This window comes from Oncorhynchus clarkii, chromosome 11, assembly GCF_045791955.1.
Source record: "Oncorhynchus clarkii lewisi isolate Uvic-CL-2024 chromosome 11, UVic_Ocla_1.0, whole genome shotgun sequence".
In the NCBI taxonomy this organism is placed as follows: Eukaryota; Metazoa; Chordata; class Actinopteri; order Salmoniformes; family Salmonidae; genus Oncorhynchus; species Oncorhynchus clarkii.
Window position 1 is genome coordinate 37,131,674 of NC_092157.1, and position 24,680 is coordinate 37,156,353.

Genomic DNA, 24,680 nt, shown 5'->3' on the forward strand with positions numbered 1-24,680 from the left:
CAAGAGCAGTGTGTGTGTTTGCGTGTGTAAAAGATGGAAAAAGAAGAAGTGGGAGATAATACCTAATAGCATTAGTTTAAAAATAGCATCACCACCTCCCATCACACACACGCAACTGCATGCTGACAGAATTATACTGTACACACTCAGCCTATACCTCACAAGCACACATTCAGTGCCTTCGGGAAGTATTCAGACCCCTTGACTTTTCCCACTTTGTTAGGTTAGACTTATTCTAAAATTGATGAGGGGGAAAAAAACAAACAATCTACACACAATACCCCATAATAACAAAGCAAAAACAGGTTTAGACATTCTGCAAATTTTTAATATATCACATAAGTATCCAGACCCTTAAATTAGTACTTTGTTGAAGCACCTTTGGCAGCAAATCTTCTTTGATATGACGTTACAAGCTTGGCAAACCTGTATTTGGGGAGTTTTTACCATTATTCACTGCAGATCCTCTCAGGCTCTGTCAGGTTGGATGGGGAGCGTTGCTGCACAGCTATTTTAAGGTCTCTCGGGAGATGTTCGATCGGGTTCAAGTCCGGCTTCTGGCTGGGCCACTCAAGGACATTCAGAGACTTGTCCCGAAACCACTCCTGCGTTGTCTTGGCTGTGAGCTTAAGGTTGTTGTCCTGTTGGAAGGCGAACCTTCGACCCAGTCTGAGGTCCTGAGCGCTCTGGAGCAGGTTTTCATCGAGGATCTCTCTGTACTTTGCTCCGTTCATCTTTGCCTCGATCCTGACTAGTCTTCCAATCCCTGCCGCTGAAATACATGCCCACAGCATGATGCTGCCGCCACCATGCTTCACCGTAGGAATGGTGCAAGGTTTGCTCCAGACGCTTGCCAAAAAGAGTTCAATCTTGGTTTCATCAGACCAGATCTGAGAGTCTTTAGGTGCCTTTTGGCAAACTCCACTCCAAGTGGGCCGTCATATGCCTTTTGCTGAGCAGTGGCTTCCATCTGGCCACTCCACCATAAATGCCTGATTGGTGGAGTGCTGCGGAGATTGTTGTCCTTCTGGAAGGTTCTCCCATCTCCACAGAGGAACTCTCGAGCTCTGTCAGTGACCATCGGGTTCTTGGTCACCTCCCCGACCAAGGCCCTTCTCCCTCGATTGCTCAGTTTGGCTGGGCGGCCAGCTCTAGGAAGAGTCTTGGTGGTTCTAAACTTATTCCACTTAAGAATGATGGAGGCCACTGTGTTCTTTGGGACCTTCAATGCTGCAGAAATATTTTGGTACCCTTCCCCAGACCTGTGCCTCGACACATTCCTGTCTCGGAGCTCTACGGACAATTCCTTCGACCTCATGGCTTGGTTTTTGCTCTGATATGCACTGTCAACTGTGGGATCTGACATAGACAGGTGTGTGCCTTTCCAAATAATGTCCAATCTAAATACTAATGTAAATAAGGTATGTTTTTTATTTTTAATAAATGTGCAATTTTTTTCTTCTAAAAACCTGTTTTTACTTTGCTATTATGGGGTATCGTGTGTAGATTGCTTGAAGATTTTCACACAGGGGAATTGGGTGCTGCATAACTTTGTCAAATAAAATAAGTATAATTGTTTTGTTATTTGTAAACTCAGGTTCCCTTATACCTAATATTAGGTTTTGGTTGAAGATCTGATAACATTCAGTATCTAAAATTTGCAAAAATAGAGAAAATCAGAAAGGGGCATATTCTTTTTCACAGCACTGTAAAACAGACAAAGTGGTTGCAGTACAGAACTCCCAGCTGACAACAAACGTTCCCCCAACTTTAGCGAACGTTCCCTTAAGAGTCTCATTCGGTAATTACCTAACATTTTCATAGGAATGTTCCAGTGACGTGGAAATATACCATTCTCTTAATGTCAAACAGAACATATCCAGAAGGTGGTTACCATGTTCTCAGAATATTCAATATTAATGTTCTAGACACGTTTCATGGGACGTTTAACACCCATTGTCCAGTTTTCTGAGAGTTAGGAAAATATTCCATCAACGTCACACCAAACATACACATAACATGGATGCCATGCTCTCAGAATATAATATAAGTAATATAAGATTAATGTTCTAGACACATTTCATGGTAATGTTGTAAGAACATTCCCGAGGACATTTAAAACATAGGACCTTCTGTCATTGTCCCCTGGAGGTTTTTGTCAAGTTCCCAGCCTGTTCCGGGGAGGTCCGCAAGGACGTTTTTAGGATGCTGCCTGATGATCCCAAATAAACAAAATAAACCACACAAAAAACATGTTCTGTGTATGTTTGTTGTGATGATGGAATATTCTCCTAACCCTCAGGAAACTGGACAAATGAATGTTCTTGCGACATCTCATGAAATGTATCTAGAACATTAATATTGAATATTCTGAGAACATGTTAACCACATTCTGGGTATGTTCTGTCTGACATTAAGGGAATGCTCTCCTACCTCTAACAACAGAACATGCTAAATAGGTTCTCAGGAGGCTTTTGCTAAAATACATAGAATGTTCCCGTAACTAATGGAAAACTGGATACACAAACATCAGGGGAACATTACAAAAACGTTCTGTCGCTAGAATTGTTCGCTGGGCTGTTTGTGCCAGTAAAATCACTGCAGTTCATTGCAGTGCAGTATAAATTAGACATGCCTCAGATACATTGATGATATATTCTCTGTGAGTATGAGTACAGTACATTTACAGTGCCTTCGGGAAAGTATTCAGAGCCATTGACTTATTCCTTATTTTGTTACGTTACAGCCTTTACACCCCAAACCATCACACTACCACCACCATGCTTGACCGTTGGTATGAGGTTCTTACTGTGGAATGCAGTGTTTGGCTTTCACCAAACATATTGGGACCCATCTCGTCCAAAAATCTCTGATCAGTCTTCTCCTTTTATGAGCTTAAAGTTTAGAGGGACCTCTGCAATAGGTAAGCAGCTTGTGGGAGCAATTATTAGGAAATGGAAGACATACAAGACCACTGATAATCTCCCTCGATCTGGGGCTCCACGCAAGATCTCACCCCGTGGGGTCAAAATGATCACAAGAACGGTGAGCAAAAATCCCAGAACCACACGGGGGGACCTAGTGAATGACCTGCAGAGAGCTGGGACCAAAGTAACAAAGCCTACCATCAGTAACACACTACGCCGCCAGGGACTCAAATCCTGCAGTGCCAGACATGTCCCCCTGCTTAAACCAGTACATGTCCAGGCCCGTCTGAAGTTTGCTAGAGAGTATTTGGATGATCCAGAAGAAGATTGGGAGAATGTCATATGGCCAGATGAAACCAAAATATAACTTTTTGGTAAAAACTCAACTCGTCGTGTTTGGAGGACGAAGAATGCTGAGTTGCATCCAAAGAACACCATACCTACTGTGAAGCATGGGGGTGGAAACATCATGCTTTGGGGCTGTTTTTCTGCAAAGGGACCAGGACGACTGATCCATGTAAAGGAAAGAATGAATGGGGCCATGTATCGTGAGATTTTGAGTGAAAACCTACTTCCATCAGCAAGGGCATTGAAGATGAAACGTTCAGCATGGCAATGATCCCAAACACACCGCCCGGGCAACGAAAGAGTGGCTTCGTAAGAAGCATTTCAAGGTCCTGGAGTGGCCTAGCCAGTCTCCAGATCTCAACCCCATAGAAAATCTTTGGAGGGAGTTGAAAGTCTGTGTTGCCCAGCAACAGCCCCAAAACATCACTGCTCTAGAGGAGATCTGCATGGAGGAATGGGCCAAAATACCATCAACAGTGTGTGAAAACCTTGTGAAGACTTACAGAAAACGTTTGACCTCTGTCATTGCCAACAAAGGGTATATAACAAAGTATTGAGGTAAACTTTTGTTATTGACCAAATACTTATTTTCCACCATAATTTGCAAATAAATTCATAAAAAATCCTACAATGTGATTTTCTGGAATGTTTTTTCTCATTTTGTCTGTCATAGTTGAAGTGTACCTATGATGAAAATTACAGGCCTCTCTCATCTTTTTAAGTGGGAGAACTTGCACAATTAGTGGCTGACTAAATACTTTTTTGCCCCACTCTATGTCTGTTCAAATGGCAGACTTTTGGCGCTTGTCTTTGTCAATTAGAGTACTTTATATGGTTCTCTCTCCCTCTCTCCTGTCTGCTTGAAAGAAATCCCAGCTCCCTGGGGGCCGGAGTAGAGCTGTCTGGTAATCTGAGGCGGCATTAATATTGAATAAGATGGAGAGAGGCGTCAGCCCCACAAATTAATTTCCATATACAGAGCTGCTGACGAAAATTAATAAAGCTTCAACATGCGTCCGTACAAGCCGTATCACCATGGAGACAGTGGATTCAAGGGATTTTGGGAAGACACTGAAGTGGACACAGCTTTGAAACAACACAGGAGTGGCAGGTAGATAATAAACACAGTAACACACCAAACAAACTCCCAGTCAGACAAACACAGCTACTCCCAGTAACACAAATTACACCGTAATTCATTGGTAGAATGTTTGGCAGAGATGAACTGGGCAACCATTGGCTCGGTCTACTGAGTGTACTGGGAAATGGCTGCTTAGTAAACTGTCCTTCACTGTGTCTGATTGCCTGGCAGCTGGCTTTGATGTTCTGGCTGGTGGGGGGGGGGTTGTTAACAACACATGAGTTATGGATACAATTCTGGACCGCGTTCAATCACCCGTTCTGTGTTCTCTCCCAGATTGCCTAGCTAAGTGTTCAAATTCTAGGGTAGATAGACTCTGTTCTGGATGACAGTCCTGAGCCAAATGAAATTGCCCTGCAGTACAGTGCGAAAGTATTCGGCCCCCTTGAACTTTGCGACATTTTGCCACATTTCAGGCTTCAAACATAAAGATATAAAACTGTATTTTTTTGTGAAGAATCAACAACAAGTGGGACACAATCATGAAGTGGAACGACATTTATTGGATATTTCAAACTTTTTTAACAAATCAAAAACTGAAAAATTGGGCGTGCAAAATTATTCAGCCCCCTTAAGTTAATACTTTGTAGCGCCACCTTTTGCTGCGATTACAGCTGTAAGTCGCTTGGGGTATGTCTCTATCAGTTTTGCACATCGAGAGACTGACAGGGTGTTAAGCATATCCTAGTTTAGGTCACCTAACAGAACAAACTTTGAAGCTAGATGGGGGGGGAGCGATCAATTCACAAATGGTGTCCAGGGCACAGCTGGGAGCTGATGGGGGTCGGTAGCAGGCGGCAACAGTGAGAGACTTATTTCTGGAGAGATTCATATTTTAAATTAGAAGTTCGAACTGTTTGGGTATGGACCTGGAAAGTATGACATTACTTTGCAGGCTCTCTCTGCAGTAGACTGCAACTCCTCCCCCTTTGGCAGTTCTATCTTGACGGAAAATGTTATGTTATACTTGGGTATGGAAATCTCAGAATTTTTGGTGGCCTTCCAAAGCCAGGATTCAGACACAGCAAGGACATCAGGGTTAGCAGAGTGTGCTAAAGCAGTGAGTAAAACAAACTTAGGGAGGAGGCTTCTGATGTTGACATGCATGAAACCAAGGCTTTTTCGATCACAGAAGTCAACAAATGAGGGTGCCTGGGGACATGCAGGGCCTGGGTTTACCTCCACATCACCCGCAGAACAGAGGAGGAGTAGGATGAGGGTGCGGCTAAAGGCTATCAAAACTGGTCGCCTAGAGCATTGGGGACAAAGAATAAAAGGAGCAGATTTCTGGGCGAGGTAGAATATATTCAGGGCATAATGCGCAGACAGGGGTATGGTGGGGTGGGTACAGCGGAGGTAAGCCCAGGCACTGGCTGATGATAGAGGTTGTATCTCTGGACATGCTGGTTGTAATGGGTGAGGTCACCGCATGTGTGGGAGGTGGGACAAAGGAGGTATCAGAGGTATGAAGAGTGGAACTAGGGGCTCCATTGTAAACTAAAACAATGATAACTAACCTGAACAACAGTATACAAGGCATATTGACATTTGAGAGAGACACACAGCGAGGCATAAAGTAATCGCAGGTGTTGATTGGGAGAGCTAGGTAAAACAACAGGTGAGACAACAACAGCTAATCAGCTAGCACAACAACAGCAGGTAAAATGGCGATGACTAGGCAGAGAGGGTTGGATTAACTACACACAGAGCCTGAGTTCACGGCTGGGGCCGACAGATAATTTACAAATAAATTCATTAAAATGTTCTGGATTTTTGTTCTCATTTTGTCTGTCATAGTTGAAGTGTACCTATGCTGAAAACTACAGGCCTCTCATCTTTTTAAGTGGGAGAACTTGCACAATTGGTGGCTGACTAAATACTTTTTTGCCCCACTGTATATACAAAGAGGAAGCTCTCTACCCGCTCCACTACAGCCCTGTCAATGGGAATGGGGGCATGCTCGATCCTCCGTTTCCTGTAGTCAATGATCAGCTCCTTTGTCTTACTGACGTTAAGGGGAAGGTTGTTTCCCACTCAGGAAAACGCTTCAAACTGTAACCAGTGCCTGCAACCTGGATCAGGTTGTCAGTCAACCTACCAGGGTAGTTACAAACAGCACAGGAGTTAAATCATCAACATGTATTGATCACATTTTTACTAACGCTGCAGATATTTGCGTTAAAGCAGTATCCAAATCCATAGGATGTAGTGATCACAATATGAATAGCCATATCTAGGAAAACCAAAGTTCCAAAGGCTGGGCCTAATAGTGTATAAGAGGTTATACAAGAAGTTTTGTAATGATTCATATGATGATGTAAAGAATATTTGCTGGTATGTGGTGTGTAATAAGGAGCAACCAGATGCTGCACTTGACACATTTTATGAAACTACTTATTCCAGTTACTAATAAGCACACCCATTAAGAAAATTACTGTAAAAACTGTTGAAACCCCTTGGATTGATGAGGAATTGAAAAATCGTATGGTTGAGACTGATGAGGCAAAAGGTATGGCAATTAAGTCTGGCAGCCCAACTGATTGTCAAACGTCCTGCAAATTAAGAAATCATGTGACTAAACTAAATAAACTATGAAACAAAGGTAAATTATATAAAGAATGATAGTAAAAAGCTTTGGGGGGCACCTTAAATGACATTTTTGGAAAAAAAGCCAACTCGGCATTCATCACAAAGCCTACTGATATTGCAAACTACTTTAATGACTTGTTCATTGGCAAGATAAGCAGACTTAGGGATGACATGCCAGCAGCAAACGCTGACACTACACATTCAAGTATATCGGACCAAATTATGAAAAGACAAGAATTGTACTTTTGAATTCCGTAAAGTCAGTGTGGAAGAGGTGAAAAATTATTGTTGTCTATCAACAATGACAAGCCACCAGGGTCTGTCAATCTAGATGGAAAATTACTGAGGATAATAGAAGACGATATTGACACTCCTATTTGCCACATCTTTAATTTAAGCCTACTAGAGAGCGTGTGCCCTCAGGCCTGGAGGGAAGCTAAAGTCATTCCGCTACCCAAGAATAGTAAAGCCCCCTTTACTGGCTCAAATAGCCGATCAATCAGCCTGTTACCAACCCTTAGTAAACTTCTGGCGAAAATTGTGTTTGACCAGATACAATGCAACAGAATTTCAGCATGCTTATAGGGAAAGACACTCAACAAGCACAGCACTTGATGACATAATTATTGTGGGTCTTGTTAGACTTCAGTGCAGCTTTTGACATTGTTGATCATAGTCTGCTGCTGGAAAAACTTGTGTTATGGCTTTACACCCCCTTCTATAATGTGGATAAAGAGTTACTTGTCTAACAGAACACAGAGGGTGTTCTTTAATGGAAACCTATCAAATAGAATCCAGTTAGAATCAGGAATTCCCCAGGTTAGCTGTTTAGGCCCCTTGCTTTTTTCAATTTTTTCAAACGACATGCCACTGACTGAGTACAGCCAGAGTTTCTATGTATGCGGATGACTCAACACTATACACGTCAGCTACTACAGCGACTGAAATCAACAAAAAGTTAGTTTCAGAGTGAGTTAGTTTCAGAGTGAGTGGCAAGGAATAAGTTAGCCATAAATATTTCTAAAACTAAAAGCATTGTATTTGGAAAAAAACACTAAACTAAATCATGTAATAAATAACATGGAAATTGAGCAGGTTGAGATGACTAAACTGCTTGCAGTAACACTAAATTGTGAACTGTCATGGTCAAAACATTTTGATGCAGTAGTAGCTAAGATGGGAAGAAGTCTGTCTATAATAAAGCGATACTCTGCCTTCCTATCAACAAGGTAGGTCCTAGAGGCCCTAGTTGTCACACCTTGACTACTGTTCAGTCGTGTGGTCAGGTGCCACAAAACAGGACTTTGCAATTGGCACAGAACAGGGCAGCACGGATGGCCCTTGGATGTACACAGAGTGCTAATATTAATAATATGCATGTCAATCTCTCCTAGATGAAAGTGGAGGAGAGATTGACTTCATCACTACTTTTATTTATGAGAGGTACATGTTGAATGTACAGAGCTGTCTGTCTAAACTACTGGCACACAGCGCGGACACCCATGCATACCCCACAAAACATGCCACAAGAGGTCTCTTCACAGTCCCCAAGTCCAGAACAGACTATGGGAGGCACACAGTACACTGTACTACATATAGCCATGACTACATCAAGTAACTGATGCAGCAGTAAAATTAGATTTGAAAAAAACTGATAAAAAACAACTTATGGAACAGCGGGGACTGTGAAGCAACACAAACATTGGAACAGACACATGCATACACACACACACAACATGCGCACTATACATACACATGGATTTAGTACTGTAGATATGTGGTAGTGGTGGAGTAGAGACCTGAGGGCACACAGTGTGTTGTGAAATCTGTGAATGTATTATAAATGTTTTAAAATTGTATAAACTACCTTAATTTTGCTGGACCCCATAATAAATACAAATACCCACCCACACGCATAGACGCCACACACACACACGCTTTCACACTCACCACATACGCTTCTGCTACTCTCTATTATCTATCCTGTTGCCTAGTCACTTTACCCCTACCTATATGTACAGTACATAGCTATTTCAATTACCTCGTACCCCTGGCGTACTCCCTATATATAGCCATGTTATTTGAAATTGTTATTCACTGTGTATTTATTCCTCGTGTTACTATTTCTATTTTTGACATCTTATTTTTAACTGTGCATTGTTAGAAAGGGACCTGTAAGTAAGAATTTCACTGTTCTACACCTGTTGTCTGTGAAACGTGACAGATACAATTTTATTTTGAGTTCAGATGTGTGGCAAACTCGTTATGGGTGACAATCTATGCTAGATTCGAAAGAGACTGCCATCATGCGTGTTAATTTGTTTACTTGGTCCCATGGATGTGAATGGTCTCCATTCCTCTAATTCTTAGTGTTTCCTATGTTTCACTAACCAGTCTCTGAGCTAAACATACATAATGTCAATAGACCCCAAGGAAGCTGTCAGCTACAGATGTCAATGCCCCTTATTGACCCCACCCCTCCCCCACCATTGTACACACAGCAGTGGATGATTGTCCCCAGAACAAAGAGAGTGGGGAGGGGGGTATGTGGAGAATTGAAGACCAACATTCCAATCACAATGCTAAGGGTGTCCACCAGCAGGTTCATTTAGGCCTGCTACACACTTACTCAACCTGGTCTCAGAGCATTTCGTGTTATTCTGTATGTTCAACACTACCTCAATGTAACTGAGGAAACAAAGCTTCCAGTTGAAAAGAAGGTCTTCAGTGTGAGGGAGAAGGTGATGGTCGCACTTTTTAATAGAGTGACCCTAATTATGCCCTCTGTTCCTGCGGGTCTCAAGAGAGAAAAAATATATACTTTATATATACGCAAAACTTCACTGTCTCTTTGGTTGGTTTCAATGGTTTCCCCGTCCCATCTTTGTTCCGTGTGTCAGTTTCATATACACAATAGTTCTCATCAATAACACATTCTATAACCAGTCAACTACAACAATGGATGTATTGTGACATGGAAAATAGCGGTCATGTGGTAAAACAGTCTCTGTTTGATGAAGTGTTGTTAGCGGTTAATATGTTTCAGGGTTCAGTAAACATGACCGAGGTTGTTATTCTCCGGTCTCTCACATCAGTGAACTGTAATCAATAGCTGAGGAATGGGTTATTAATTGATTAGAGTTGCCCTATTGATGACATTATTAATAAAAGAGGGAGACTCATGTGAACCTTCAAGGCTCGCAGACAATCGCGCACACAGCGCGCGCGGAAATAAACTGTACCGTGGTAGTAAGACTGATAGTAAGACTGACAAACGTCAGAGTAGCTCCATCTAAACGCTAGGTTAGTGACCAGGTGATGCATAGGCAATTTTAAATCGGTATTGACTCACGAAAGCACTAAACATGCTACAATATAGAGCCTAGGTGCTGTGCCACACAAATTAGTTTGCTTACCTATTACACAAGGTGCGTCGGTACTTCCGAGTACTCCGCGTATTCCAGTCAACTGAATCCCAAAAAGCCGCTGTCTCACCACTCCAGTCACACAAGCCGCACGCACATATTGCCAGTTCCGAACCAGAATGTCACATGAACTCCATGTTCAATCCGACCGTGCTCAACACTGCTGCCCCGGGGAGCCATACAGTTTGTTCAAGCGAAACACAATAGGAGGACGGCGGGGGCGCATCTCCTCAAATCCTGGGACCACTGACAATGGTAGATGGATAACCACACGGTGGAGGCAACAGGCTTGGCTAGCAGTACGAGCATCATATGTGATTGAGCTACCGCGCGGTCCACAAGATATTCACGAGAGGCGGGCAGAGACTCAGTGCCACCCAAGCACGAGAGGACATGGGTTTCCGTGGCGCGAGTATGGCGGTGGAATTTTAATGAGGACATATTGTTGCAACAGCAGGCACATCTTTTTTGTTGTTGTCCTTACTCAGATTAGGGGCCTTTTCATTGAATTCATAGCATTCATTGTTCCGTTAAGAAAAGAGCCTGCCTGGAGGCCAGTGACAGGGGAGCACTAACAATCTTAAAAAGGTCATATTGACAAATTAAACAAGACCCTCTAACACCCGTATCTGGCACGCCAGGCACATCAATCCCGCCCGCCAGACATTAAAAAGTGTTGTTTTTTTGTAGCCCTTTTTTCTCCCCAATTTCGTGGTATCCAATTGTTTGTTACAGTCCTGTACCATCGCTGCAACTCCCGTACGGACTGGGGAGAGGCGAAAGTCGAGAGCCGTGCATCCTCCGACACACGACCCAGCCAAGCCGCTGCCCGCTTAACCCGGAAGCCTGCCGCACCGATGTGTCGGAGGAAACACCGTACACCTGGCCACCGTGCATGCACTAGAGCACGTTGGGACAAGGACATCTTGGCCTGCCAAACCCTCTCCTAACCAGCAGGACGCTGGGCCAATTGTGCGCCGCCTCATGGGTCTCCGTGTCGCAGCCAGCTGTGACACAGCCTGGGATCGAACACGGGTCTGTAGTGACACCTTAAGCACTGCGGTGCAGTGCCGAGGCCCCGCAAAAAATGCAGCCCTTTTGAATTTCAAAATCCTGATGTGGCCCTCGAGACAAAAAGGTTTGCCCACCCCTGCTCTAATAGAATAAATAGATTACTTGGCTACCCCATTAAATACAAGTGTTGACAGAAAACATTCAAATTGACTCAATTTAATTACATTATCCTTGATGCTTTATCAACCTATATGCAGACACCCCACTTTGGAAGGTTTTATCATAAGCCATGCATCTCCCTCTCTCTCTAGTCTACCAATATTTGGATTAATTAAGTTCACTATGAACGGAGGCTTCTCTTATTGCAATGTTTATTGGGGAAGGAGATGGGCAGTACACATTTCCACTGCTTCAGGCTCCCATCATCACCAAGGCAACATGGTATTGTTTTGGGAATGTTGTGCTCTCCCCTGGTCTGACTTTGTCATTAGGTTCCTCAGCCCCAGCAGCATCGGTCTTCGAGTATGATCTGGTCAAAAGTAGTGCACTATGTAGGGAATAGGGTGTCATTTGGGACAACCCATGGCCAGTGAGGTTGAGGAGGGGGAAAGAGCCCTTATCTGTGCCTCCAGAAACAGACCTGGGACAGACAAATATATTTGGGCTTCCCATTGTGAGAAAAGAAACAAATCTGATGTTTACAGAAAGGGAGAGACACAGCTGTTGCTAGAGCAGTACAATTGCTTGGATAAGTAGTCTAACACATGTAGTAGGTTCTGATTTGGGTATGTCTCATTTTGCCATTGGTTTTCTTTGTTCTCCATCACAGTATGTAGACCTCTGCCTTGGGTAGCCTTTGTCAGCTTGTTTTGTGTATACACATTGAGATATATTTGGAATCTAGTATACGTGAGACCAATGTTCTATCATGTCAAAATGAACAATGATAGATTAGAGAGGCAATGGCAGCAGTAAGGTGGTAAGTGGATGCCATGAGTAACGAGGCTGGTGCCAGCAGTGATTGTGTCCTAATGACAGTGATAACTGATGTGTGACAGCATGGGTCAAAGAGACACTGGTGTGATACACCCTGAACCAATGCAATTATCACTGTAGGTAGAATTGATCTCAGAAATGACTCACGTTGTCAATGAGAAAAGGGAGAAAAAAAAAGTAGGAATGTTACTGCTTTTTCCATCAGTAAACTCAGAGGTGCAAAGCTGAATGGAACAGCATGCGATGCTGTAAAAGGACAATACACTCACTCCAGGTACTATGCAAGCCGAATGTAGAGTGCCCTCTACAGGACATAAATTGACAGTGCATCTCTGTGTTGAGCGCTTGAGAACATTTGTCTCAGAAGAAAGCACCAATCAATCACTGTGACATGAACACTTGTCAAATAAATGTTATTTTCATACAACTAATCAAAAAATCTTATTTACAGACATATCATTAATGGCTTGCAGGGGCATTTCTAAAATGATGGAATTTACTAGTTGACCCCAAAGCTCTAAATGACAATGTTTTTACTTGAGGCGGGTCTTCTTCAACTTTGTGGAATCTCCTGATGCTTTGCGCTCGCGGGAGGGTGTGGCGCGGCTGGCATCTGTGCCCGCTGGCAGACATTGGGCAGCTTCAGGCAGATAGTACATCTCTATTGGTGGAATAGGCTCCTGGTCAAAATGACAGACTCATATGAGAGAGGAGTTTTAGTTTCCATCATTTTATTTCTTCTTAAAGGAGCAACATGTTATATTTAAGCCATCATATCGATTCCTTCATGTTTTTCAGAAACTGCTAAAATGGCTTAGTACGGGTTCTAACCTTATCATAATCGCCAAAAATATTGTTGCAAGGACGTGAAAAAATTGTACACAAAACAACCGGCCTAGCTAGACACACAAAAAAAGGTCATTTGCAGTGTCACGCAGCGTTCTAATAAGCATGTTTTACCTGGGTGGATTTCTATTATTTTGCTACTACTGGTATGTAATTGATATTTAGCACTATTTACATGTGGAAATGTTACATGGATAACCTTTAATTCACTGGCTAGGGTGGATTTTATGGAGAAGTTTGAACACATTGTATTGTTAAATGAAGGAAAGTATCCACTTTATGGATCAAACTTTAACCAAGGTTTCACTTTAGACTTTCCCAAAATTACTGATATAAACTGCAAAAAAGTAGTCTGACAACAAAAAATGCCTTCCGCAGTCTCTTTGTGAGGCAGTTTTGCATTTTAGTTACAGTCCCACTAACCTGGATGAGGTAGTCTGCAATGAACTCTGGCTTTAGGCATTTGGCCTCTGGCACGTCCTTCCGGAAGTCTCCTGGCTTCAACCGACTGAACTCTGCAAACAGGTGGGTGGTTCCTATTGTACAGAGATGGAGAGGGACTGGGGAGAACCTGGAGAGAGGGTAAGGGAGAGGAAATAAAGATCGGAAGAAGAGAGATTAGGAGAGAGGGTAGATGGGATTGACATTCAGAAGTGTACACGTGTTAATATCTACAAAGGCAAGTATGAAAGAGATGGGCAGTCGGACACTTGAAAAGCAGTAGTTTCTTATTAGTTTTACCCATACTAAGACACAGTAAGCGAAGAGAAGATTGAGGTACAGTATAGCGGAGTAAGAGCTTTGTTTGAACCTTTGCTCCACCAGACTGCAGGAGTCGTCTGAACCCTGACTCTCTGGTCTGGTCGATGTTCAGCATGACGGTCCAACCGCTGAATGATCCCTCCTGGTCATTGCGGTCCTGCAGGTTCCTCCTCCAGCGCATGGCAGCCAACGCCAGCCTCTTCTGCTGGGAGCTGATGGACGGTAGCACATCCAGGATGGAGCTTCTGCCCCAATCATACTCATCCTCCTGGAACAAATCAAATCTATTTATATAGCCCTTCTTACATCAGCTGATATATCAAAGTGCTGTACAGAAACCCAGCCTAAAACCCCAAACAGCAAGCAATGCAGGTGTAGAAGCACGGTGGCTAGGAAAAACTCCCTAGAAAGGCCAAAACCTAGGAAGAAACCTAGAGAGGAACCAGGCTATGAGGGGTGGTCGGTCCTCTTCTGGCTGTGCCGGGTGGAGATTTGAACATCTTGGCCATGTTCTGTTATAATGTTCATAAATGTCCAGCATGGTCAAAAGAACACACAGTCAAGATATATAAACCAAATGTTTTTTTACTGAGTTGTCCTTCTTGGCCAGGTCTCCCTTGTGAAATATGTCTTCTGACCTCATCGGGACTTCCTGGTTAAATTAAGATTTAATAAAACAAGCTGGGCCTAGAAGCATGTGGAAGAAATATTGGCATGTTGTGGTCTGATGCACTAACGGCCAGATCGTGACCTGGATGAAGTGTCCCACGGAGTGACAGGCCTCCAGGTAGGAGCGGTGCAGGATCCACTTCCCCACGGCCATGGCTGCCAGGTACTTCTCATTCCTTCTAAATGATGTGGGAGTAGCTGGGGTCAAAGCACTGCTTGTCCAGCACCACACCACCTACAGGGACCCCAGAGGAACAAAGACATGTAGAGTTAGAAAGACACACAAATGCAATAGGGGGACACACATAGATACAGATGACAGACCGTCTCTGATGAGAAAGAAACAATCAAGTGTTTTCAGACCACTGCAGATAAAACATGCAGGGGTGTGTCCCAAATGACACCATATTCAGTGCACTACTTTTGAACAGAATCCTATGGGCCGTGGTCAAAAGTAGCGCACTCTATAGGGATTAGGGTGCCAATTTGAGACGCAACCAAGGAGTTGAGGCTACTTCCGACCACTGAGATGTAATACAGAGACAACAGGGCAAATACAATCCAGTTAGGTGGTTACAGACAGGGAGGAGGGTGGAGGATTGAGACTCACCCAGCTCGTCTATGAGGGCGGTGTAGCCTATCCTCTCCTGGGGGATAAGGGAGGCCAGCTGGAATCGAGGAGGCTTCTTCTCCGCCTCACTCTCCTCAGTCTGTGGAGAGAACAAAGAAGCTTTTACCATCACTGTCACAATCACTTTACACCACTGCACAGCTGAGTATCGATTCAACACATCAACATTTACTTATAATATCACCTTACAAGAGGAAGGGAGGCTGCGTGTGTGGTTACCTGTGGCTCTGGGGGCACGGGAGAGTTGGCGAGAGGGAAGGCAGGGGTGAGGTCAGGCTCTGGCTCCTCCACTAGCGGGGTCATCACCCTCTGACCCATCTGCTGGTCAGTGACATCACACACCGCTGGATCGAAGGGGTCAAAGGTCAATGAAAGTTTAGTATAGTCTTCATATCTCAAAATCTTTGTTTTGTGGTTAATTAAAATTCTATCTGAATGAAAATAATACAAAGCATTGCCAACTATGTAAAAATAGTCTACATAAAGCCAACAAATAAAACATTGCAGCCTGCAGGTCAGAAATATCCTGATAGGATATTTATTTTATCAAATCACATTGGCTACACATGGCCTGTCTGAAACGAACTTGCAACATTGTATAACATATTATTGGCCCTCAGTTTCCCGCCAGTGAGCTCTGGACAGACACAACTGTAGGCCATTTGCACAAGGGATAAGAAGCAGTGCTTGACTTGGGTAGGAGCTCACCAGAGCGGTGTACCGGAACCTCAAATTTTCCAATGGGAGAGCTTCTGTTCCTCTTATAGAATATTAGCTCAAACTTATTGTGGAGCTAAATATAAACAGTACCAGCATCCAAAATGAGTATCTATTTCAGTTTGTCAAGCACTGATAAGCCTATTTTACCACGTTTCTACTGGATCAGAGCATGTCATTTTTCCCTTTCACGCAGAGTGGTTATCGAAAGGGAGAGCGCTGGAAAGATTTTTCAAACTTATTGAGGAACTATTGTAATTCTTAATGGATGTAAAAACCTGTTTGAGGTGAAAAAAACATTACTTTGAGAAGCTCCACAGGTGGTGGTGGTGCATTAAGCCAATCAGAAATAATATCAGATCCCCAAATGGGCACATTCATTTGTGCGCAGGCCAGGTAGCCTATATAGGCCTACTTCTATGCTCGTCCTTACGAAGCGTTCCAGACAATGACTACATTGACTGAACTAGTAAATGGAATTAAATAAACCAAAACTTGTTTCTCACAAGTGTAGCATAGGTTGCGCACTCCGTCAACAATGCGTCCACCAGAGGTCGACCGATTAATCGGAATGGCCGATTAATTAGGGCCGATTTCAAGTTTTCATAACACTCGGAAATCAGTATTTTTGGGCGCCGATTTGCCATTTTTTTTTTTACACCTTTATTTCATCTTTATTTAACTAGGCAAGTCAGTTAAGAACACATTCTTATTTTCAATGACGGCCTAGGAACGGTGGGTTAACTGCCTCGTTCAGGGGCAGAAAGAGATTGTCACCTTGTCAGCTCAGGGGATTCAATCTTGCAACCTTACAGTTAAATAGTCCAACGCAATAACGACCTGCCTCTCTCTCGTTGCACTCCACAAGGAGACTGCCTGTTACGCAAATGCAGTAAGCCAAGGTAAGTTGCTAGCTAGCATTAAACTTATCTTATAAAAAACAATCAATCATAATCAATAGTTAACTACACATGGTTGATGATATTATCTAGCGTGTCCTGTGTTGCATATAATCTGACTAAGCATACAAGTATCTGACTGAGCGGTGGTAGGCAGAAGCAGGCGCGTAAACATTCATTCAAACAGCACTTTTGTGCGTTTTGCCAGCAGCTTTCGTTGTGCGTCAAGCAATGCGTTGTTTATGACTTCAAACCTATCAACTCCCGAGATGAGGCTGGTGTGACCGAAGTGAAATGGCTGGCTAGTTAGTGCGCGCTAATAGCGTTTCAAACTTCACTCGCTCTGAGCCTTGCTCTGCATGGGTAACGATGCTTCGATGTGGTGGCTGTTGTCGTTGTGTTGCTGGTTCGAACCCAGGGAGGAGCGAGGAGAGGGACGGAAGCTATACTGTTACACTGGCAATACTAAAGTGCCTATAAGAACATCCAATAGTCAAAGGTTAATGAAATACAAATGGTATAGAGTCCAAATGGTATAGAGTCCTATAATAACTACAACCTAAAACTTCTTACCTGGGAATATTGAAGACTCATGTTAAAAGGAACCACCAGCTTTCATATGTTCTCATGTTCTGAGCAAGGAACTGAAACGTTAGCTTTCTTACATAGCACATATTGCACTTTTACATTCTTCTCCAACACTTTGTTTTTGCATTATTTAAACCAAATTGAACATGTTTCATTATCTATTGAGTCTAAATTGATTTTATTGATGTATTATATTAAGTTCAAATAAGTGTTAATTCAGTATTGTCGTAATTGTCATTATTACAAATACATTTTTATTTAAAAAATAATAATAATAATTTAAATCGTCTGATTAAATCGGTATCGGCTTTTTTGGCCCTCCAATAAATCGGTATCGGCTTTTTTGGTCCTCCAATAAATCGCTATCGGCGTTGAAAAAATCATAATCGGTCGACCTCTAGTGTGTAGCCTTAAAGGATCGGTTTCCCGCTAGTGGGACAACTTCCGGTGAAACTGGAGCACATCATTCAAATAAATAATCAGAAATATTATGGATTTTAAACATTTAGGTACGTACAAGTGTCTTATATCGACTGAAAGCTTAAATTCTTGTTAATATAACTGCACTGTCCGATTTACAGTAGCTATTACAGCGAAAACATGCCATGTAATTGTTTGAGGACGGTGCCCCACATCAAAAGATTTTTCCACCGGCACAGGTTTCATACATTCACAAATAACGATTAAATAGTCACTTACTTTTTGAAAATCTTCCTCTGATTTGTCATCCAAAAGGGTCCCAGCTAGTGTCGTTATGTTAGATAAAATCCTTCTTTATTTCCCAAAAAGTCAGTTTAGTTGGCGCCATCGATTTGAGTAATCCACTCGTTCACATGAAGAGAAAGGAAATCCGAAAATCTACCCCTAAACTTTGTTTCAACAAGTCAAAATACATTTCTATTTACTCCTCACATATCCTAAAATGTAATCAAACTATAATATTTCTTCAGGAAAGAAGTATGTTCAATAGGAAACAGATTTTAGCAGGTGCGTAAATGTCTTCATGTATCCTTCTACTAAAACTGTAATTTCTTATTCATTTTTGAAGTTACAAGCCTGATACCTTTAACATAGACTGCATAGAAGCCATAGGAATTGCATCCATATTTTCAATATGACCTTTCTCTTGCATTTCTAAGAGGATGGTCTCTCAAAAATAAATAATTTTCTGGTTGGTTTTTCTTTGGATTTTCTCCTACCATATATATTGAGTTATATTCTTGTACATTATTTTAACATTACAAACTTCAAAGTGTTTTCTTTCCAATGGTACCAATTATATGCATATCCTGGCTTCAGGGCCTGAGCTACAGGCAGTAAACTTTGGGCACGTCATTCAGGCAGGAAGTTGAGAAAAAAGGGGCATAGCCCTAAGAAAACAATCCTTAACTGGAATAGTGCCAAAAGCACGTCTAGTGGTTAAGAGGAGCTGGCTACTAAAGAACTCCCAAAAGATTCACCGACATGCGCGTCAGAGTCACTCAGATTGCTGCTGACAGTGATCTGCCAGAATATTTTTCACTTCATTCAATGGACATCAAATCTGCATTTCTGCAGGTTACAGAGCTGTCAAGGGACATTCACATTCAACCTCCGCCTGAAGCTAAGGAACACTGTAGAAACTAAGAAAGTGTGTGTATGGCCTCACAAATGCATCACTCTACTGGTACAACAAAGTCAAGGCAACAATGCTGAGTACAGGTGGCAAAATGTCACAAGTGGATCCTACCGTCTTCTATTGGCTTGATCAAGACTGCAATGTGACTGGAGTACTTGCCTGTCATATTTCTGGTAACTGTTCTCAGAACTTACCACTGTTGAGGCAAAACAGCACATTGTACCTGTAATGTGTCACTGACAACTACTCCCTAGTTGATGCTGTCAAGTCAACCAAGACTGTCACAGAGAAAAAACTTTGTCTTGAGGTTAGCAGCATCAAGGAACTTATTCAGGCTCCAGCGGATTCTGTTGTCGGCCACAAAAGAACCGCAAGCTGACTGACAAAAAAACATTTGCATTCGCACTTGTGCTCCTAAAGGCTATCAGCAATGGTGCCATTGTCACATGACCCATTTGTAATGGGGACTTGAATAACACTTGGATATTTAACTATTTGTTGATGCTTTATTTGTCTAAAAAGAAAAGTGGGAGATTGTTAAGTTCATGTTTAAAGTATTCCTATACTTGTTATTACGGTGCTCTGTTGGACCGGTCCTGAGAGTAATGGCAACTATGTACCGTGGAGATACAGTGAAGTAAACGTCTTCAGTCTACCCCCTCCTTTTTCGAACATTCTGTTAAAAATCGCAACATTTCAGCGTCCTGCTACTCATGCCAGGAATATAGTATATGCATGCATATGATTAGTATGTGTGGATAGAAAACACTCTGAAGTTTCTAAAACTGGTTAAATCACGGCTGTGACTATAACAGAGCGTGTGTTTCATCGAAAAGCGCAAGAAAAACTGGTCACTGAAAACTGAAAAAAATATCCATGCGCCACTTGCATGTACTGTTTAAGGGACACCAAATTAAATAGGGCCGAGATTGCAATTCCTACAGCTTCCACACGATGTAGCCAAAAACGTCATTTTCATTGACAAAAATCCTTTGTGTCATGACAAATAGATCCTTCATTCCGTCCAGCATACAGCAATCGATTTTGGAAGAGAGAAAAAGGGACATTGTTTTTTTGAGTAGCTGCTATTGAATACAGATCGCCCAGTGATCAATTTGACCGCTTATTAACGTTTACAAATACCTAAAGTTGGGTTACAAAAGTAGGTTGAAGTGTTTTGTCAAAGAATATAGGCAACTTATATAATTTTAAAAAATGACGTTGCGTGTTGGAAGAGAGCTTTTTTCCTGAACCAGACAGGCTATACAAATGGATATTTTGGGCATACATGGACGGATTTAATCGGGAAAAAGACCCAATTGTTATGTTTATGGAACATATAGGAAGGAGTGCCAACAAAGAATATCATCATCATAGCTTCTCATTCTTTCGCCGAAAAGCATTTTAAAAATCTGACTTGTTGGCTAGATTCACAACGAGTGTAGCTTTAATTCAATACCCTGCATGTGTGTTTTAATGAACGTTTGAGTTTTAACGAGTACATTTAGCATTTAGCGTAGCGCATTTGCATTTCCAGGTGTCTAGATGAGACGTCTGCGTCTCAAGTAGGATCAAGAGGTTAACTGGGATATGAGGGACGGTAGCGTCCCACTTGGCCAAAAGCCAGAGAAAATGCAGAGCGCCAAATTCAAATAAATTCCTATAAAAATCAAACTTTCATGAAATCACACATGTAAGATACCAAATTAAAGCTACATGTGTTGTGAATCCAGGAAACATGTCAGATTTCAAAAAGGCTTTTCGGCGAAAGCAAACAATGCTATTATCTGTGGATAGCACCTCCATAAACAAAAGAGAAAATATTTCAACCCTGCAGGCGCGACACGCAGACATAAAAATCATGCCTTACCTTTGATGAGCTTCTTCTGTTGGCACTCCAATATGTCCCATAAACATCACAAATGGTATTTTTGTTTGATTAATTCTGTCCATATATATCCAAAATGTCAATTTATTTGGTGCATTCGATCCAGAAAAACACCGGTCCCAACTTGCGCAACGTGACTACAAAATATCTAAAATGTTACCTGTAATCTTTGCCAAAACATTTCAAACTACTTTTGTAATACAACTTTAGGTATTTTTTAAAGTAAATAATCGATAAAATTGAAGGTGGGATGATCTATGTTCAATACAGGAAGACAACAAACTGAAGCATACTTTCTGGTCATGCGCCTCTATCAAACAGTACAAATGAAGTGACCCTTGTTCAAGATGGCCGTACTTCTTCCTTACACAAAGGAATAAAGACTGGTGATATCCACACATCTGAATGGTTTTTCCTCAGGGTTTCGGCTGCTACATAAGTTCTGTTATACTCACAGACATGATTCAAACAGTTTTAGAAACTTCAGAGTGTTTTCTAATAATATGCATATCTTATCTTCTGGGGATGAGTAGCAGGCAGTTGAATTTGGGCATGCTTTTCATCCAAAATTCCAAATGCTGCCCCCTATCCTAGAGAAGTTAAACTGGAACCTAGTCATTGTGTCATTTGGAGGTAACATTCACCTGGTCAAACTATGTCATGCTCTTAATGTTTTGTATACTCAGTTGCTTTTCATTACGTGTGTCTGGCAAAATGAGAAAGGCGTAAAAAGCCCTATTACCTGTCCTGTGATTTCTCCCAGCAGGTTCTGACCCAGGTGGGCGGTACGATGGGCTTACCCAGGCTGCCGGCCACCAGGTACTTCTTGCTGCCAACCTCCCCGGCGACCAGGTGAGTGACGGACACGTTGAGGTCCCAGTAGACCCTCCCTCCGATCACCTGCACCAGATCCATCACATCAGCCTGAAGGTAGACAGTCACTAACAGACCTGCTACACTGGACAACTTTTGCCGGGCGTGAGAAGCTCCTGTTAATTTGATTGTAACCTGGGCTTAAGAAGCACAACTCCGAGAGAGAGACACTGCTCAGCATAAAATTACACTCTGGTTCTATTTCCAAGAGTTCCTCTGTAAGGCTGTTGATGAGGATCATTGGTATGAAAAACACGTGGCATCATTGTTGCCGAGTCAAGTAGAGTAGAGTGGAGACTTACCCTAGCCTCCTTGTCCAGACTGGTGCAGGAGATAGTGATATCAGCCATGGCCATGTTGTAGACGGGTTGCTCTGCTTTGGGCACACAGCGCTGGTGCTGCAGGCAGAAGTGCACCACTAGTGTACTCACCACTCGACAGCCCAGCTACACAAGGAGACAAAGGGAGACAACACAGTTTTCAGTACACTTTATTGCTGAATGCTGACAGTACTGTTAACATGTTGTGACTTATGAGGATTAAGTAGAAGCCAGGTTTGGGAATGTGTGCGTCTTGGGACAGACCTTTTTACAGTGGTGGAAGGCTGGGGTGGAGAAGTTACTGAAGACGAACAGAGACTTGTCATTGTGGTCCAGCTGTAACGCCGCCTCCTCATCAATGGTCTTCAAGTGCTTCTCTGACTGGAGCTCCATGATGGCCTGTTTCATAGTGAAGAGAAAGATAATGCATTTCAATAAGGGATGGATCGAAATGTACATAATGCTTTTTCAATTTCAGTCAGGTTTCAGGTTTAGTATTTTTTTTAATCCCGTCCAGGGGAAGGTCATGTCATTTGTAATCGATGACATTTCAATTCAATTTCAATATTTCTCAGTGTTATAGAATGAGTTGCTAATTAGGCTATATAATCGATGTGTGCCTGAATCCGCCCCTCATCTCCGATTCTCCACTAAGCTCAATATCAAGTTCGCCTATAAACTACTTAGTGTGGTCTTAATCAATAATCCATACCAGGGCTGACCCCAATTATTCCACTGGTTGATTGTTTGGTAGATAGGCTGTTGGTAGCCTGAGATTGTATTTAGTCGAGCAGAAGCAAATATATACTGTACCAGTCAAAGGTTTGGACACCCACTCATTCAACATTTTTTCTTTTACTATTTTCTACATTGTAGAATAATAGTCAAGACATCAAAACTATGAAATAACAATGGAATCATTTAGCAACCCCAAAAAAGTGTTAAATCAAAATATATTTTAGATTTTTCTCAGTAGATACCCTTTGCACGCTCGACATTCTCTCAACCAGCTTCATTAGGAACGCTTTTCAAATCAAATCAAATTGTATTTGTCACATACACATGGTTAGCAGATGTTAATGCGAGTGTAGCGAAATGCTTGTGCTTCTAGTTCCGACAATGCAGTAATAACCAACAAGTAATCTAACTAACAATACCAAAACTACTGTCTTATACACAGTGTAAGGGGATAAAGAATATGTACATAAGGATATATGAATGAGTGATGGTACAGAGCAGCATAGGCAGGATACAGTAGATGGTATTGAGTACAGTATATACATGAGGTGAGTATGTAAACAAAGTGGCATAGTTAAAGTGGCTAGTGATACATGTATTACATAAGGATGCAGTCGATGATATAGAGTACAGTATATACGTATGCATATGAGATGAATAATGTAGGGTAAGTAACATTATATAAGGTAGCATTGTTTAAAGTGGCTAGTGATATATTTACATCATTTCCCATCAATTCCCATTATTAAAGTGGCTGGAGATGAGTCAGTGTGTTGGCAGCAGCCACTCAATGTTAGTGGTGGCTGTTTAACAGTCTGATGGCCTTGAGATAGAAGCTGTTTTTCAGTCTCTCGGTCCCAGCTTTGATGCACCTGTACTGACCTCGCCTTCTGGATGATAGCGGGGTGAACAGGCAGTGGCTCGGGTGGTTGATGTCCTTGATGATCTTTATGGCCTTCCTGTAACATCGGGTGGTGTAGGTGTCCTGGAGGGCAGGTAGTTTGCCCCCGGTGATGCGTTGTGCAGACCTCACTACCCTCTGGAGAGCCTTACGGTTGTGGGCGGAGCAGTTGCCGTACCAGGCGGTGATACAGCCCGCCAGGATGCTCTCGATTGTGCATCTGTAGAAGTTTGTGAGTGCTTTTGGTGACAAACCGAATTTCTTCCGCCTCCTGAGGTTGAAGAGGCGCTGCTGCGCCTTCTTCACGATGCTGTCTGTGTGAGTGGACCAATTCAGTTTGTCTGTGATGTGTACACTGAGGAACTTATAACTTGCTACCCTCTCCACTACTGTTCCATCGATGTGGATAGGGGGGTGTTCCCTCTGCTGTTTCCTGAAGTCCACAATCATCTCCTTAGTTTTGTTGACGTTGTGTGAGAGGTTATTTTCCTGACACCACACTCCGAGGGCCCTCACCTCCTCCCTGTAGGCCGTCTCGTCGTTGTTGGTAATCAAGCCTACCACTGTTGTGTTGTCCACAAACTTGATGATTGAGTTGGAGGCGTGCATGGCCACGCAGTCGTGGGTGAACAGGGAGTACAGGAGAGGGCTCAGAACGCACCCTTGTGGGGCCCCAGTGTTGAGGATCAGCGGGGTGGAGATGTTGTTGCCTACCCTCACCACCTGGGGGCGGCCCGTCAGGAAGTCCAGTACCCAGTTGCACAGGGCGGGGTCGAGACCCAGGGTCTCG

General features: G+C 42.7%; 2 protein-coding genes across 2 annotated transcripts in view; both read right to left on the reverse strand.

The window, feature by feature from the left end:
- LOC139420486 (transmembrane protein 108-like) overlaps window positions 1–10,427 on the reverse strand; it is an 81,571-nt gene extending 71,144 nt beyond the window's left edge. The window contains exon 1 of the mRNA XM_071170687.1: window positions 10,422–10,427. The gene's annotated coding sequence lies outside the window, so the exon portion shown is untranslated. The remainder of the gene's footprint in view (window positions 1–10,421) is intronic.
- Window positions 10,428–14,200: 3,773 nt separating this feature from the next.
- Window positions 14,201–21,848, reverse strand: LOC139420487 (DNA topoisomerase 2-binding protein 1-A-like). Its single transcript, XM_071170688.1, has 5 exons — window positions 21,801–21,848; window positions 15,568–15,692; window positions 15,328–15,427; window positions 14,800–14,952; window positions 14,201–14,316 (listed from the first exon to the last, which is right to left on the reverse strand). The coding sequence occupies exons 2-4, from the start codon at window positions 15,664–15,666 to the stop codon at window positions 14,897–14,899; spliced, it is 255 nt and encodes an 84-aa protein (XP_071026789.1). The 5' UTR covers window positions 15,667–15,692; window positions 21,801–21,848; the 3' UTR covers window positions 14,201–14,316; window positions 14,800–14,896.
- Between the last annotated feature and the right edge of the window lie 2,832 nt (window positions 21,849–24,680).

Bases quoted from the DNA above. Each gene is read 5' to 3' on its own strand.
- LOC139420487 (XM_071170688.1), bottom strand. From the start codon at position 15,666: ATGGGTCAGAGGGTGATGACCCCGCTAGTGGAGGAGCCAGAGCCTGAC. The intron at 15,428-15,567 runs GTAACCACACAC...TTCTCTCCACAG, and splicing joins CCGTGCCCCCAGAGCCACAG to ACTGAGGAGAGTGAGGCGGA. The intron at 14,953-15,327 runs GTGAGTCTCAAT...GGGTCCCTGTAG, and splicing joins CGCCCTCATAGACGAGCTGG to GTGGTGTGGTGCTGGACAAG.